The 18,678-nt window shown below is 39.2% G+C and overlaps 1 protein-coding gene across 7 annotated transcripts in view; it reads right to left on the reverse strand.

The window, feature by feature from the left end:
- adgrb3 (adhesion G protein-coupled receptor B3) overlaps positions 1-18,678 on the reverse strand; it is a 133,180-nt gene that overhangs the window by 34,762 nt on the left and 79,740 nt on the right. For all 7 annotated transcript variants that reach the window (XM_059359944.1, XM_059359940.1, XM_059359938.1 and 4 more), the window contains 6 exons: positions 17,829-17,897; positions 14,776-14,884; positions 8,881-9,027; positions 7,847-7,922; positions 4,830-4,932; positions 4,284-4,327 (listed from right to left, as the gene is read on the reverse strand). In XM_059359944.1, coding sequence (XP_059215927.1) covers positions 4,284-4,327; positions 4,830-4,932; positions 7,847-7,922; positions 8,881-9,027; positions 14,776-14,884; positions 17,829-17,897 — 548 coding nt within the window. The remainder of the gene's footprint in view (positions 1-4,283; positions 4,328-4,829; positions 4,933-7,846; positions 7,923-8,880; positions 9,028-14,775; positions 14,885-17,828; positions 17,898-18,678) is intronic.

Genomic DNA, 18,678 nt, shown 5'->3' on the forward strand with positions numbered 1-18,678 from the left:
GTTAAGACTATTTATAATTATTTCTACTATTCGGTCGTTTCAGATACGCCGTCCACTGGTATGTTATCATTTCTCAAATTGTTAATAATAAAGGGGCATCTCAATAAATTAGAATATCATAGAAAAGTTTATTTATGCCAGTAATTCTATTCAAAAAGGGGAAATAACACATTATATATATCCATTACAAATGAAACATTTCATGTCTTAATTGATTTAATATCTTCTAATTATAATGATTATGGCTTACATTTAATGAAGACCTAAAATTCTATAAAAATGTAATATTACAAAAGACCAATTTTAAAAAGTATGTTTAATATGGAAACGTTGGCCTCTGAAAAGTATGTCTACTATATGCACTCAATACTTGGTTGGGGCTATTTGACTTGACCTACTGGAAATGGACTTTTCCATGATATTCTAATGGATTGAGATACACCTGATTATGAGTGTATTCAAAGTAGAAATTCACCACTACAGTATGTTTTGTATTTGGAACATAAATGGGTTGAGATCAGGTCAACTTAGAAAGAAATATCCAAAATAAAAAGCCTGAGAAATTTATGTCTCTCTTATTGCCCCCCTTTGCCATTAAACAACAATACATTTATGTAGTTTTGCAGTAATTAAAATTTAACAGCAGCTTATTAAAAATGCACCAATTCGGTTCACTCTGCATAGCAAAATATAGGCAGCGGACAAAAAGCCCCAAAGAAAATGAAGAATGTATGGATTCTACCGCAATATGAAGCCACAGCTTTGTACCACCGAACAGCGTGTTCTCTCCTCAAAAACGGTTTCCCCAGCTGCTTCTATGCACAGACAAATCACAAGAGTTTCTCCTTGTGTTGTCACATCAGAATATTTATGCCTCAGGCTTCCGCCCCTGTGGTGGAAGTAAAGCAGCAGAGACTCAGGTGTGGCAGCTCTCTCAGCCTTGCAGCTTTACTTTAGCTGCCTCAGAATTCACATGTTTTGTGTGCGGACCTGGACGAGTCAGAGGACGCAGATCTCCACTTGTGAGCAACATTTTCTTCCTGATAATTGTTACAGTGAGTCCTCTCTTTTGGTTTGGACCAACATGGCTGACAGATGGTGTATTACCCCCTCAATGAGTCCTGAGAGTGGCTGCTATTGTGTAATAGGACGAGCCAACTGTTTGAAATGAACATGATAATCATACCATGGAGTCATTCGCCGGCGCTCTGATTAAAATGACTTAGTGGCGATACGAAGTTTTAAAAAAAAAAAAGGCTGAAATTAAAACACTTGGTTTGTGAAAGTCAGAGAAAGAGAATGGAGCAGAGTTGTCCCAGTTGTATCTTTGCTGTTCAAAAATAGACCAGTTGCCCTCAAATACCATGATAGAGGACAGACTATGCACAATTCACATGCTATTTCAAAGCAAAAATAACAACCTCACATAAGCTGTTGCCTGAGCTGCTTCACCCACAGCTGCTGGTAGATTTCACAAAGATACAACTAAACTGAGGCATAAAATATCTTCAGTAACTGCTCATCCAAATTCACTTAATATTTGGTATGTATCTGTGTTACATGCTATACAGAAATGCGGTATCTTTTTAATCTGTTTCAAAAGAATATTAGATATACGAATCAATCGATATCTACATACCAGATTGATCTTGAAATCATTAAGATAAAGATCAAAATAGGGATAGCTGTTTATATTGTAGTGGGTTATATATCAAACTGGGATAGCTCTTTATAATTTATTGGGTTATGTTTTAAATTGGCATAGTTTGTATTATATTGGGTTATATATAAAACTGGGATAGTTGCTATATTGTATAGACAATTTTATATTTATATTTATATATACATATACACAGTCGTCCATGAATGTGGAATAAAATATTTTTACCTCTTTCCATGAAATTATTGTGACAATGTGATCTATTCTTGAAAGATAAAGTGTATATCTTCTTACTGTATTAATCAATCTCTTGCAAACATATTACAATGAAAGTGAAACCACAATTAACTGTGTCTGATTGTGTCTGAAAACAAAAATTATTCCAATTTTATGGGCAACCGTTTATATAAATAAGAAAAGGGGTAGGAATAAATAAGTGTTTACTTCTTTCTACTCCTTTTCGAAAATGAAATATTTAATGTAACTTTTGCCAATTTATTGCAGCGGATTAAGAAATTAATTTAAGTTGTATTTGTTTCTTTAAATGTTATTTTATTGAAGTGCCTGGAGAATTTTCTTATTGAAATCAAGGTTTTATACAGGCTTTCCTTTTTTTGTTCTTTGCACATTGCACTTAGTCGTAAGGCCTGTTTGCTGTTTGTTTTGTTTCTAAGCATGTTGGAATAATGATACTTCATTCATTCATTCATTCAAAGATTTCAGACCCGGTTAATTTTAACACTTTTGGTTACTGGCGGTCAGGGCAAGTGCCTTTTACAGTAATAATGCCGAAAGCAATACAGAAAGCCTGAGAGACTTGCTGCATTATATTCCATTCGTTTTTTATATTTTGAGATGTAGAGTACCTGGATTTTTTCTGTTTTTCCTGACATAAAATCACAAATTAGTGGATAAAAACCATCACAATGCAGGAAATAAAGTATTTAACCTTCAAATTATCCTGGGGGAGAACCACTAGACCCCTTGTAATAGAATACTCTTTCCAAAGTTGAAATGAAACCTACGCCCTTGCTTAGAACTACTAATAATTCTAACGCTATTAGCTTCTTTTTCTTGTCTTTTTTTGTGTAATTATTAAATAGCCGCCTCTCAGCTACAGCACTGAACAAGCCTCAGTGTAAAGTAACAAGAAAAGTTGACTTTCTGCAAGAGGAAACGCACCAACAACTTTACCAAGTGACACTGTGACAAGAACATTGCTGTCGAACGATAACGGTGCAGGTACGAAAATCCTTTTGCTGCAAACAAGGTGACATCAAATCAACAACAATAACACGACAACACCCAACTCAGGTGAAACATGGAAGCGTACGTATACTGTAACAGTTGACATAAGCTTCAGAAAACCATTAATTAGGTTTGTTTATGTAAAGAGTGTGGAATAAAAGTCTCAGTAATGATTTTTATGTCTCAGTTTTGCTGCGATTGTGTCAGATCTTTATTGGCTCATTCTTTAGACTTCAGTTTATGCTGTTGTTGTGTGGTGTTTCTTTTTGCTAATGCAGCTGTGTTTTGCATATGTCCTCATGATTCTTGAGAGTTTCCCCCCTCACTATGTTACATAATTCTGCAGCATTTGTGGTGGACGCTTCAACACTTCAGGCAGTGACTATCCGGCCTGTTTGCATCTCTGTGAGTTGCCTTATAAAATTAGTATTTTTCAGATGTCTGTGAAGCCCACACATGCTGCTGATTGGTTTTAACTTAACATTCAGTACAGTGAAACTCACTTGTATGAATGTCTACTGCAGACCCATGACTCATGAGTGAGTCATAAGGTGTTCTCAGAAGGGTCTTGATGAAATCGATGACGCCATATGGACAGAGGAGCACTGCAATTTTGAGAGCCTCAAAGACTGACTCATGCACTGAAGACTCTTAAAAACTCCACAAATTGAATGAATGAGGCTGAAAACAACCTGTTGGAGTCTCAGCAAAGCATATCATCCATGGCTGGGTTTTTGTAGAGGGCTGCATTATGTCATAAGATATTCCTATTAATTTTCCACCCCGAAAAAAGACACACAAACAAGTGAGAAAAACACTTCGAAGTCTGAGCGAAATTGTTTTTCTCTCCTGTGTTTATGACTCAAGAACAGGTGAAAAAGGTTTCGCTGAAATAATCTTTCTCGGTGCTTTATTTTTCCCCCCATCTGTGAAACAGGTGATTAAAAAAAAAGGTTTGCCAGAATTATTCTGACAATAAATAAATTCAACTGCCTAAACTTTTTTTCTCGCTTGTTTTCACAGATGGGAGAAAACAAAACTGAGTAAAATGATTCTGGTAAATAAAAATGTTTTCAGCTGTTTTACAGATGGAAGTTTTGAAGGGTGTAAGAAAGATCGTCCTGCTAAAAATGTTTTTTTTCCTCCTGTTTGTAAGTCATGAACACAGGAGAGAAAACAATCTAGATCACACAAAATTGGAGCACCAGAACGTATAATTTGCCTTGCAGGTTTTTGTTGGGTTAGCCAGCTTCTTTGCAAAAAAAGTGCACAAGAGGAATGTGTTCCTGAAATTCGAGGGTGAAGTACGGAGAGGTGTAAAAGAAAAATAACAACAAAAAGCTACGAAAGAGTTAGAAAGAGCATGCCCACTTACAGGATGTTGCTGTCCCACAGTGCACAGTAAGGGTTCATTGTTCCCTGGAAGGCAAGAAAAGGACAAAATGTTTATCAGCTAAATTATGATGATAATTGATCATCATTATCATCACCATCATCATCATAAATCAACTACATATTTGTCCTTCAAAGTAGATCTTTGTGCTACGTGGAGTGCGGGTACACTGTCAGAGACACACACACACGCTGACACGCTCAGACTTCCATGCACTTTATCTCCAAGATGAATAAAAAGGCCTGGATCATAAAAGGGATTGTCCATGTAATTATCTGACTCCAGTGCACTCTCCTGACACCGGGTGCTTGCAAATTAATTATCGAGCCAATTAACCACCATTGTGTGTCGGCTGATGGGGGGCTGTGTGTGATGTGGTCATTGTGGAACAGTCAGTCAACTGACAAAAACTCTTTTTAGAGGAGCCTTTAGTGTTTTATACTGAAAACAACACTAGATGGAAAACTCACAACTTCAAATAACATGTATGTGTTGATCTGGGAATGACAGGGTGACTGTGGTGCTTACATTCGCCAGGTGAGCCAGTTCAATCTCCAGGTGCGACTCGGTTGCCTTGGGCTCAGGTCTCACAGTCACAGCAATGACCTTGGAGTTCACAACTGTGTGGTTCCTGAGTCGCACAAAAATGAGAAAATAAAGGTTATTTCTTATATGTTCCTATCCAAGGTGACACCATTTATCATAGCCAGAAACTGTAAAAACACATTATTGACAAATTTAAAATTTCCTACAGTCCTTGAACAAATGAAGTGTGATAATAATAATAAATAATTGATTGGATTTAGAAAACACTTCAAAAAAATACTTAAAGTTGCTTGATATTGAATGCATTAACAGATACAAAGACAGAATACAAAGAACAAAAGCAGGGGAAAAAGAGGTTAGGACTGTTCAAATTAAGCAGTGATGAATGCTAATGTCATAAAAAAAATAAGTCCAAGCCTAATATAGTGATATTTCACCAAAATCACTTAAATAAATAAAACCATCACTTAAGTAAATAAACCATTTATACCAACCTGATCCTGTAAAAAAAACATTTAATTCTGCCCTTCTTAGTGTAAATGGGAAGACATGAATGGCTCGGCTGAAACCAACAGTCACGTGACAAAATTCAGTGAAATTTTAACTGAACTGTAGGCTGTTTTCACAGAGCAGAGAGGAGAGGACAAGGGAGATTGTAAGTTTGTAAATATGTGATTGGTTCAATTATGTTCTCCCTACCAACCTGAATCTGCTTGGGGTTCAGTTAATTGTCAGTGAGGATCATTGTTGACCCTCAGTCTGGTATAGTAGTGGCTCCTGTTATCTATATATATATAAGCTCAACTGTGTTAGCATACTGAAATCCCTAGAAATGTCTTACGGGTATAAAAGATGAACAACCTTTCCAGTGTTAAAGCCTTAACCCTGATTTTACTTCAAACACTTGAGGTCTCTTTTATGCTCTGTAAAGAAGCATTAACATGTATGGATTAGGTTTAAGTGCTGAGTCAGCAAGACTTATGTGGGATCTATAGGGAACGTTAGAAGATTTTGTGCACATATAGTGTGAATTTAAAGTTACCCTTTAATCTCATCTAAAATCTAGAGTTTTTGCATTCATTTTAAACTACTCGACTCGACCGTACGTCCGAGGTATTTGCTCTAGTGCAGCTTTTATTGAATGCTAAAATAATATAAAATATGAGAGGATTTCAAAAGACGCCCATTAGACGTCAAAGCAGCTATACAGGATGTTTGCCAGTAATGGTGTTCAAAACATCCAAGCAGACCAGAAAACAGGGAGTACAAATCAAAGGCTCGCCTGAACTGAATGAGATGTTTCTCTGTATCCTACGCTTTAAAAGAATCTGCCATTATAGTGTTTCAAAAACCATCTCGAGTTATTGTACAGTTGACAGAATATTCTTCTTATTAGAAGCTGAAATCCATGAGAGCTTCCCACCAGGAACAAAACTGTCAACTTCATAAAGGAAAGTAGAGGTGAGACTGTAGCTACCCCCTCTCCCACCAGCACCATTTGAGCTGAGAATATCTCTATCTGACTTAGCCATACAAGTCAGTTTTTAAATGGTGATCAATGGAGTAAATGGATAAGCCCTTGAGTTCTCCACTCTAAGTGCACAGAGAGATGTCTGAAATTTGGCGGTGAAAAAAAGCAATTTCTTTCGTTGAAACTCCACAAGCTTTGAATGTGGCAAAATCCTCAAGTCTTATATTTGCCACTTGATGTGCTCATCCACACCTAAGTCTGGAGAGGGCGAGCTTCAGTGTCGCATTATGAGCTCCTCTCCACATGTGCACAGAGGGCTGCTGCTCCACCTGTGACAGCTGGCCTGGCCGGTCCTGGAATGACCGTTCTGTCCTTGGGACGTTGGTGCCAGGGACTTGTTGACTGGGGTGTGACACCAGGTGTTTGTTTGGGACATCCCGCTGCTTTTCCAGGCACTAATGTCATCCTTAATTAACTACATTTTCCATGCTACGGTGCATATGTTTCATTGACTAAATTAGAGTCAACATAAACGCTAATGTCTCTAAGTTTTATAAATGAAAAACCTGATGTTGGTTAGCACCAACGGCAAAATTAAAAGAATTATAGATGAAAAATATCATTAAAGTGGACATATTGTGCCCATTTTCAGGTTCATATTGGAATTTTAGGTTTCATTTGAGCATGTTTGCATGCTTAATGATCAAAACAAATTATTTTTCTCATAGTCTCTTCTTGAATATACCTGTATTCACCCTATGTCTGAAACGCTCTTTTTCAGCAGCTGTCACATTAAGTCCCCCTCCAGAAAAAGACAAGTCTGATCTGATTGGTCAATGTTTCCTTATCTGTGGTTTCTGTATTATCATTACAGGTGAAAAATTTGTGTAATGGCACTGTGGTAAACTACAACTACATTACACTGCAATTACAGATTTTTGTTTTTCAATGAATCGATCTATATATTGTCAGGAAATAGGAAGTCCTAAATGTTTCATTTTGTCAATCCAAAACCCAAATTTATTCAGTTTCATATGGTATTTAACAGAGAAAAGCAGGAAATCTGCATATTTGAGAGGCTGAAAACAGCATTTGTGCCATTTTCAATGATTGGCAACAGTTGGCAATTCTTTTTCTGTTTAGCAACTGATCACTTGGTAGGTAAAACACTTTCTACCTTTATATAGTATAGTAGTGACATCACAACCCCCAGTTTAAAGGCACAGTTTCTGAATCATTCATTCAAAAACATGGAGATCTCACTTTTTACAGTATTAGTCAACTTTAACTGAAAGTAACATATACAACAAAGGCAGTGGTTTTCTCTTTTTTCCTGTTGGAACTTTCACATCTTCAAAGTGAGACATTTCGGGGACAGTGGAGACAGCCACAGCCTGTTTTCAAGACTTGATCTAATACTCCAAACAAAAACGGAAACATCTGAAGTTTCCGAAAGATTAAATCTGTCTCATATTCCCTCTTGTCAGCAGAGCAGAAAATACAGACAGGGAGATATAATGCCCCTTACTTTGGTGAAGGTAGCATGAGTCCGAGAGTCTTGTAGAGAACTGTTCCCAAAATGAAGACAGGCGATCCCTCCATGTCTAAAGGGGGGAAAGAACAATGCATTAAACAATATCATAAGTTTTCACACTGATAAACGTCAAACCTCAAATTGTTGCCTGATTAGTTAAAAACGAAATATTCAGAATGTCCATACATTTAGTACTGTGGGTTTTGCCTTTCAGTAAATTTTCATAATTAAAAAAAAGTTTTAATTGGGAGAAAAACTTGGCTCCTAATTCTTAATGCCAATAGATTTCCTGCCAATACCACATTAAGGATTTTTCTCTTTTCTTTAACTTTTCACAACTTTTCAGCCGAGTAAGAAAAGTGCTAAAGTCTCCTATAGAATCAGCTTCTGTCCAAATGAGAGTGGCTGGGATCAGGCACGCGGCACAGATTCCTAATCAATCCCTTGTTTTGTTATCTTTGATATATTCCAGATAAGACTGATTACACCAATTAACCTAATTGTCTGGCTCCGGATCACGATATACAGTGGCAGTGTTTGAAAGGATGCCGAAAATGCTGAGTCGATGGAAAACTCAGTGACTGAACAAGCACCGGCAAGCAAAGTGGCTGTGTTCAAAGTAACATTATTTCACTTTCCCAAAACAAGGACTGGTGTCGCATAAAACATTAAGAATATACCCTACGCACAAGAATGATGTGTCTGTTTGCAAGTCTTGTTGTAAGTCTTCAGACAGAGCAATTCGACTAAAATCATTCAGCTTTTGCTGAGATGTCAAGATATTTATTTTCCATTCCTCAGCAGTGGCCAGTGAATCCATCATTGTCTATTCACTATGCATTATTCCCACATTTCTACGACACTTTCCTCTGCAGATCCTCGAAATGTTACAAAAGTAAACTTTATATTTTCTAAGACACATAAAGTTTGTACAGTACATGAAGACTTTGTATATGGCGGTGAATCCTCAAGAAAGATGTGTCGGACCAGAAGTAGAATGGCTCTGTGATATATATACAGTCCCATACCTGCTGACTGGGAAACAAAGAGGCCCTTTGGGATGACCACTTTATCTTCGGAGTTCCTGGCCCAGTCAACCATGCCTTTACGACCCTTCATGGGGAAGTTGATGTCAGTCATCACAGACACTGCTGGAAGTCTCTGGATGCTGGCCACTGCAGAATTCAAACAAACACACCAACGAAGAAATACTGATGATCAATACACTTTAGAGTATTTATGAGTTTATAGATTGTGTCATGGTGGATGATAAAGTCAGTCTGTAATGAAATTTTTCTTCATGTGTCACATGTTTTTCCTGTATCATGCACAGGAATACACACACATATATGCAAAATCATGCATTTTTATTATTGTTTCTGTATCATTTGTACATCTGTATTATTTTTCTGTATATTATTCTGTATGTGTTTGTGTGTGAAAAGTCTTTATCTTACCATAACTTTAGAACCAACTGTTAAAATGGTCATTTACAAGAATATTTTGGGAGAAATGATTATTTACTTTGTTGAGAGTTAGATGAGAAGAGTAAGGTAATTTTCTTGTTTGCATGCTAAACCTGACGCTGAAGCCAGTCGCAAGTTAGCTTAGTTTAGCTTAGTTTAGCTCAGCTTAGCTTAAATTAGCACAAAGACTGGGAAACTTTCTATTTCTTGGCTGTCAGCTGTGACTCCCAACAGAGCCAGGTGAGCTTTTTGTCCTCTTTTTCCAGTCTTTAAGCTAGACTAAGCTAACCGGCTGCAGCTTTATATAAATATATTTACAGTACAGATGAGTGGAGTGAGTTTGTTGTCCTCTAACTCTCAGAGAGAAAGTGACAGGAAATGTGTAAGACACAATTTGTGATACAATACCACACGAGTAAGTTTTCTATCTTTATTAATAAAAATCAAATTCAAACTGTTGTTTGCGCTGTTTATGCTCTTGAAGTGATGAAATATTGCACTATAAGCAGAACACAGTGCAAGCTTCTATTCTATTAAAGTTGTGCAGCAACACTTCTGCTTTAATCTTTAAAGGCACAATGAGTGGGATTTTCCCTCTCAATCATCACTTATGACCCACTGACAGTATCTGCAGAGACTCTCTGCCTGTATTTTCTATTTTAATTTTGCTGTGTTTGGGATGTTTCTGGGCGTGGCCTGCCTGAAACTGAATCAGTGATCTCTGAGTTTGATGCTCAGGAAATGCCACTAGTTCTCCTGTCTAGACACAAACACTTTAATATATAGTATAATACTAGTATAAGGCTATATATTATTAGAGTTAGCTGGCGAAACTAAAGGTTGCTAAACTCTTCAGATGTTGTTGAATGAAGGAAAAGGGAACCTCAATGGACAAATCTTTCTCATTGTGTCCTTAAAGACACAATCTGTAAAGACACAATGCTCCAATGACCTAAACTGAATGCACAGGACGGGAGCTTGCATCGCTCCGAATTTGAGAGACAAAACATTAAATTCTCTTGCTAACACCTCTGGCAATGACATTTAGCTACCACTGTATTCAGATACTGTGAGACATTTGTTTACACCAGTACATAGGGAATGACAGGCCTATATTTTCAATCTTGATTAACTAAGAGACACGTAAATACTTATATTTCTCAAACTGAATTGTGCATGTCAAGGTGATTTATATGTTAAAAAATCCCCAACTGAGTTTTTCATGCATCCATGTACACATTTAGCGTAAAGCTAAAAAAAAAAGCCACAACTGGCACCTGACAACGGGTAGCCGGGTAATCTCCTTAATCACCCTTTCCTTTTCTCACCTCCCTGCTGAGGTGCCATAAAAGGCCAGTCCATGTACTAAAGCAGTGACAAGGAAAATACCCAGGATCAACTGAAAAGGCCTCAGCATTACAAGGGGAGGATAAAGCTGTACTGTTCTCTACCTGCTATCACATCCAGTCCCAGTCAGGTGGTGCTTCAGCGAGGGGAATCTGAGGCTAATCCCACCATTGATGCAAAAGCTCTATTGTTCCTTGTACTCTGCCAATAATACAATTCGGATCCTGGCAAGACTCCACATTTGAGTGAAATCTGTGACAGAAGGTGTGTCTGTGTGTTTGGGATGATCCAGCAGCGGGCACGAAATCACAGAGCGCCACGAGACCCGCCATTTGCAAAGAGGCCCGCTCATAGCACCAGATGTTGGGTGCAGCAGTGGGAAGTGTGTGAGTGTGTGTTTGCGGTTTTAGTCACGGGGCACACTGTGAAACACAACAGGGTGCTTGGACGAGTGTCTCTCAGAGTTCTGGGTAATTCTGCAGGTAAATGGGGCTTTGCACTTGCCTGATGGGGCTAGACAGCACAAATAAAGTGATCATTTAGGATTGTGATGCTCCTGAACACCGGTTCAGTGCACCCAGAGAATTCTGTATGGCTCATTTTCATAAGAGGGAATTATGGCATTGCTCATTACGTCTGAATGAGTTCACGAGAGGTTCAGCATTAAGTAAACTGTCGAAGTCAGACAACACAAACATTTCGCATGGAAAATAAATTAGCCCTTACATGTGTGTGTAATTGCAATTAATCGCTATTAATGTCAAAACATCCCATCAACCGTGAAGTACAGCCTCACAATAGACAGCCAGAACAAAAATGTCAAAAGCGCATGATGTATTTCACCTCCAAAGTGGTGTTTAATTTTCTAACATGTCCCATGCTTCACTTTGTCCTCCAAGTGTTTTGCTTGTAAGGCGAGGGAATAAGTTGCTGGAGTGGAGAGGCTTTTCGCAATCAAGGTTATTTGACTAAAAGTAGGAGGACAGAGGACGATGCACCGGTGACAGCCAGTATTTATCTAGGTGTCAAGAGGCTGCCATAAATTAGTGACGAAATGATGCCGCAATATCTTACTCAGCCAGATGCTCTCCACTTGGCTTCCACCGATGGATCCACAAAACTTTCCATTCCTTTAATCAAAAGAGCCACGTGGCCCTTGAGGCGCTGTAGTTTGAGCTGAAATCATTGTGTGGCTGGCTATCAAAGCCTGTGCAGTGTCCAGGGGTAAAATAAAAAAAAAAAACATGTCTTAATCATTTTTAAATACTCAGTAAAATATGACTAAATTAATGCACTATTTCTGAGTCTGATATATTTCTTTTAGCATAAGGGCAAAATGTGAACAAAAAGCAGGATATTTTTCTAACATTTCCATTGAATAGTTGAAGCTATATAATCAGTACCTGCATTAGAAAATTCTCCTGAGAAGACCTTTATATTTTTCCACCAGCAGTGAATAAGGTACTGGTTGATTCTAGCCAGAGGCAGCTCATTACCGCTACATCTTCAAATAATTGCTCAAAAGCCAAACGGCCCCTCAGCCTCTGTGCTAAATTTTTTTCTAAAAAGCTGCTTCAGAAATCTGCCTGCCTCAGTCCCGCCTCACTGAAAAGATAATCACGCTGCACTTTAACATTTTCCACTCAGGAGTTTGCTGAAAAATAATGTGTTTTTTTTTTTTCTTCTTTTGCCCCCTGTTATTTTAAACACAAATATGGGGTGGGGGGGTAGACATCACCCTCAAGCTTTTCAAGGCCTCGAATGTGTTGAAAATGTTCAGCCGTCATATTTATCAGTCCGTTTCTCTGAGTTATGAAGGAGAGAAAATATATATAATAATAAAAGTTTTTTCAGAGAGCATTACACCTTGGTTGTAATTGTACAGGATGCACAGCTACACTACAAAGGATGAGAACTACAAAGACTTTTCAGTGATACAGTATATTGTCTGAGGAGTAGGAAATTTGTCAGGTGTTAAACTAAATTAGTGTAAATTAAAAAAAAAGAGGCGCTGCCTGTTTTATTATTAGGAATGACAATGCCTCACAGACATTAAAAAGTGGCTTGAAGTTATCAGTAAGACTTTAGTCACACCTTATATGAATGAAACATATGAAACTATAAAGTTAACTATAAAAAATATAGTTTGGGAATTTGTTTCCTATTCTATCCAGTGAAAAGTTGCATGTTGAGCATGCATGTTTTGAGGCCATAAATATATTTATAAATATAGTAAAATATATAAACAGTGGTAAAATATGTGTTTGCAAAAAATAAACAAAACAAAACAAAACAAAATCAGGAAGTAATGCCACTCAGTGCTTTCTTTAAGACTAAAATACAATGCCGAGTTGCATCACTGCTCCGTGTTTACTGAAAGATTTCCTGTCATATCATGTCTGACATGGTTAATCCACAGCCCCACAGATTTGAGCGGAGGCTCTACAGTCATATGCCTGACTAATATAATAAAAGTCAAGTATTTCATATTCGAGTTTAGCCATGCAATACACACTGCTGCTGAAGGAATTTGTAAGAATCCGGATAAAACACTTAACTGTCCATTAAGAGTCAGTTGCACGGAATAGATTACATATTGTGTGGAAAGCAGGGGTCATGTGTTAATGCTTTTTCAAGCAGAAAGAGGGGCCAATGCCATTGAGTCTCGACGACTACCATTAAGCCAAATTAGAAGAAGTATAAAATAGAAGAAGGGCACAGGCATATCCTCACGTCTGTGAAAGAAGTCATTAATGCTTGGCATTACCAAACGCAGTCAAGCCTTATTTCCAAGCGTCCATTACTTAATTTTCTTCTCATGGTGCTTCATAATGGCATTTTGATGGGTGCATTCATTGTCCCATGTTTGTTATGCTATTCTAGGGGGGGTAAGCTATTCATCATTATGGAAATCATATACCATAAAGAGCCACTGAGTGCAAGTGTTTGCTAGAAGTGGGTCAAATGTTAGCTATTGTAAAGAATACGAGGAAGAAACCTCACTCCTCCAGAGGAATTGCCTGGCAGCGCAGCTGTACATGCTCACATTCACTTGCATGAATAAATCAAGACTGCAGTTCTATTATTCCATTCCAGTAAGACACCATTTATGGCTGAGTAAGAAATGAAATGCCACAGAGACCTCAGATCATCCAAGAGGCTGTGCGACAGAAGCAAAAAGAGCCCATGAGAACATCAGGGAAGAGAAATATTGCTCAAAGACTCATATCCAGAGACTTTTCTCTTTTTTTTCCGAAGAGGGGGAGTTATAATCTCGACCACAATCAGTGGTGCAGAAAGAAAATGTTTGCAAGCTCATTACAGCTGCAAAGAATAACTTGTAATTTCACTTCCAATTTTTACAGCCCTTTATCAGACACTCCAACAATATTTTTTTTGCATGACTGCTTATCTCAAAAGGAACTGACAAACAATCTTTTTTTATGTTGCTGCATTTCTGCACAACATGCTTTAGGGAACGCTCGGCTAGTCATGTCTTTCTCAAAGGACTGCAGTACAGTGCAACATCACACAGAATATATTCACCTTCAAATGTGACACAAATATTTGATTTGATTTCTGCGAAAACGTTAGAAATGACTGAAAAGTCAAAGTTTTTGGATCACGTTACAGCAAAAAAACTGGTTAAAAAATGTATCACTAATACTATTCAAAACACATTTGCTCCACACAATTATAAATTACTTCAAAATTGTATATTACATGTACGAAACCTAAAATATCTGTAGTAAAGTAAAAATATTAAGTGCTTTGTATAATTTTTCTCTACAGCTCTGTTGAAGGAGAGCTCTCCTCTTATGGGGGTTCCTACACAGCATGCTCTTCATATTGGATTGAGTGTTAAGTGTTTTCATAGGAATTTAGCACATTAAGACCACAAGCTCAGTTTTAATTAACATTATTGATTAGCAGTAATTTTACTCCCCCACCCTTACCACGCGCCATTTATCCTAAATTAATGATGGTGGGGGAAATTGACACAAGGAGTCAGCAGTGCACAGGGATTATGTGTCCATGTCAAGCAGAAATAAATGGAAAAACGAGCTCGGGCAGCTTGGGAAGGGAGGAAAAAAGTGGGCCGATTCTTACCCAAGTTCCCAGTCATCAAATAGGCATTGTGGAAATCCTTCATGCCCAATCCAACGATGTGGATGAATTCCTCTATGACCTGCATGAGCTCCACTGCTCCGGGATAGATCTGTACGAGATAAAAAAGACAGGAAGGCATTTTTCAATTTCAACGCTTGGCAACACCGGAAAGATTGGAGTGTGGAACATAACATGAAAATAGAAAAAGACAGCAAAAAATGGGGGGAAAAAGCAGGTCATAAATACATATTATAAAATAAACTTTAGGAATATAGTTAAATGCAGAAGTTGTAAAGAAAAACACAAATGTAAATACTATTCTAACTATACCAACCCCAACCCTGTCTTATCTGTCTGTCTGTCTATCCATCCATCCATCCATCCATCTATTGCATAGTATAACAATAAAAAGTTTGGGTTTAACTATAAAAGTTCAAAAAATATATTGATGTGTTGGTGTTCTGTCCCTACTATCAACTTTGATAATTGATGAATCGTTCAAGTTCTTTTTGAAGCAAAACTGACAAACATTTAATGATTTCATCTTCTCAAATGTGCATCTGAAAACGTTCTCTTCTTATTCTATTGCACTGGTAATAACCTTGAGTTCTAGGAAATTGTGTTGGGAATTCATTATTTTCTACTGGATTGAATGATCGAGAGCATAATAAGCAGATAGTTGCAGTCATAATTGGAGCGTCCGTGTGACATCAGCATGAGAGCAATAACCACCGGGTTTGCACACACAGCTGCTGGTTGGCTCCTCTTCTGAAAGCCTCTGCCAAGTCAAGGGTGATTGCCTGGGTTCATGTGACGCTTCATGGACAGCAGCGCTCAGTGAGAGAATGCAGAGGCAGGGATTCAGCACCGCGGACAGTTCCAGCTCGACCAGTAACGCGGCTGGTCCCGTCAGCTCTTTTCTCCAAGTCGATAAATCAAAGGAACACTAATCCGATAATTGACCTTCAAAAGATTGGACCGCTGTCATGGCTGCCAATCTCGTGCTGATGGGTCAGATCTAATAAGAGGCTTTTGAATTGGGGGCCACCAGTTTTGTTCTTTAACTGGCATATTGACTGTGCAGCTGTGCCATACATGACGAGGCAACTTTTCAAAATGTGTCACATTTCGCAAATATTATTGCGGGACTTTAACAAATGTGTGAGCACATTGGTGGTGATGTCAGGCAATTAGAAAGGCCTTTGAGTGGCATTTTAGCAATTAACACCTCACTCTTGCTATTCAACAAACACCTGAGGCAGGTATTTCTCTCCTCGCTAACACCTTGTGCTGTGTGTGTGTTTGCACATGCCTCTACATGTGCTGCTGCTAAGCCAGGCAAGCGGATCAGTGATGCTGAAGTTGAGAGCCTCTGACACAGCAGAGTGAAAGCCATAGTGGGGGAGAAAAGCACATCACGTCGCCCCTTCCGGCATGTCTGACGCACAGTGCAGTCATGCTCATTCTGCTGGTCTCCATGGCAACCGTGAGATGTGAAGGCAGCGCAGGGAAATGGCTGCAGTGGAGGCTCTGTAGACAGAGCTCTTCCTTTCCTTGCCATGGTAACAGTGACAGGAGGTGAATATATAGTGATCTGTGCACGGAGCCAACTCTACAGCCAGTGAAACCTCATAGTGAGGTGTTTCATGTGAGTGTTTTGAATGTCCACAGTGCGCAGTGTGTGGGTGCTGAGCTCAGAACACTCATTAATGCAAGAAAGAAGCGAGCAAGTGAGAAAAATTGATAACTGTGAAGACCAAGCATCGTCTGTTGAAATCAGACGAAGACGCTAAGCTGATGTCCTCTTGGTGGAGTGCCAAAACTGAAGCAGCACTCCTTCGACAGGCACATTAATAACTACAGAAATAATTAACACATACATGGGTGTTCAATCACAGAGACAACTTTTCCTATTCCTATATTTCCTCTGATCTGTCTGCCTCCATCTCTGACGCATTCTTACTGACGAAACTGCTCATTTGTAAGCTCTTCTCACCGACAACCTACCTTTGGGGCCTGCCAAACCAAAGCTGCAGTGAGTAAACACCTAATTACTGCCTGTAGAGACAGCCAGGTCTGGCACTCCTGGTTGAATTTGAACTGCCTGCGTTCCCCTACCATCTTGGTTGAAATCAAGCGTGGAGAAACCGAGACAAAAAAGAGATCTGACTGATTTTAAGACACCCCCTCAGTCATGTGTCAGCACAGGTGATACCCAATTTAAGTCGATTTACCAGTGAAGGTGACAATGGAGCAGATGCCCTCTGCAGACTCGCAGTCATCACAGATGGTATCTCTGTCAGAGGCTGGATCTGCGTGATTTCAGGGTTCAGGTTGTCTCAGACACCAGTGGCACTTTTTGAAAACGACAGTTGCCACCTCTCAAGCTGAGAGATGTGTCCGACAGGGGACGTAGCCGGAAGCCAGTCTCCACGGATAAACACCGTGTCGACAAAGTGCACTCTTCTGCACTGTATATTTTGATCCACGGCACATCACTGCAGTGCTGCAGTCTCCTGCCGCTACTTTGTATTGGATATTGAGACTGTGTTTTTTATTATACTGCTTCTCCATATGATGGAGCTGCCTGACAATGTCAGAGAAAGGCACACAGGGAATAAGAGTCTCAGGTACAAGCAATAAAACGTCAAAACTGTTTGCTGTTATGATTAAATTCAACTGAAGTAATGTTCTAATCACACTGGTTGCTGTGATCTGTATCAGCTGGGTGAAACAATGTGTGCAGGAGTGAGTGCAGTGTTAATGGTTGGACAGTCTCTGTGGCAGTGCTGCTGCCACCAAGTGGAGCTCTGAGGAACTCGCTTTCTAAATGAGGCCAGATGTCACACCTGTTAAATGACCCCTCACACAGATATGTGTAATCATAACATCATCTCACTACTAACCCGACATTCCTCTATCTCTGTTCATCCGATGGAGCGACTGCAAACAAGCCATGAGTGGATTTTTTGCGAGACACACACACACACACACACACACAACATTCATGCACCAACCTGAATTATTTACCAAGTGTACAGCAATGTGCTTACCTTCTGCGCGTCTTCCCATTTCTCCTTATTTTCCTCCTCCAAGAGGTTGCTGATGATTTGAAAGAAGTTCTGTGGAGATGATGAAAGGGAAAAAATACGTAACACACCCACACACAAGTATTACAGGCACTGCAGCAAGATGCTTTTTAAAATCATGACACATAACACTATGCACTCAAAGAGGACTGTTATGGATAATAAACTGACATTTCTCATTGCAGGGATTTCTATAAGGGAATAATAACGGTCCCTGAGGGGCTCAATGGCACCAGGAAATTTGACGCTGAAACCATGATGGTTTCATCAGAGAAGAGATGGAATTTGTGGATCAGCTCTGACAAAAATACACCTCGAACCCCCTGCAGCTTGCAGCAAACACTTAATGCTAGAGGAGAGGAGCACAAGCTGCAATCAGAAAGAAAGATGAAAGGGAATGTTTGAGCAGCTGTGTGGATTGTCTTCTTCTGCAGCAGGGAAAGCTCGGGGTGCATGCCTGCAGTAGTAATAGGACCCCTGTCTGATCTTTAGCCTTGTTATTTCGTCTGGTCTACAATGTGCCGGAGGGAGTGGCTCTCTCTCTTGACACAGGCTATCTTGTTTTCTACTTGAATGCTTATGCTCCCTCTGGTGGTAATGTGCCCACTTTAACACTGCATTAGCTCAGAGACACACGGAGGGGGTGGGCTGGCTGACGGCTCTCCTGTCTGCCCACACACACCATAGAGCTCTCATAATAACCGGAGACAGGATGCTTTTCTCATCTCATAGATTTTCTATGGTGGGAAAAATGGGTGAACAGGGCCTATGTTTGCCCATCCATGGACAGCACATTTTTATTTCTGCAGAATAT

The sequence above is a fragment of the Centropristis striata genome, chromosome 20, assembly GCF_030273125.1.
Source record: "Centropristis striata isolate RG_2023a ecotype Rhode Island chromosome 20, C.striata_1.0, whole genome shotgun sequence".
Taxonomy (NCBI): Eukaryota; Metazoa; Chordata; class Actinopteri; order Perciformes; family Serranidae; genus Centropristis; species Centropristis striata.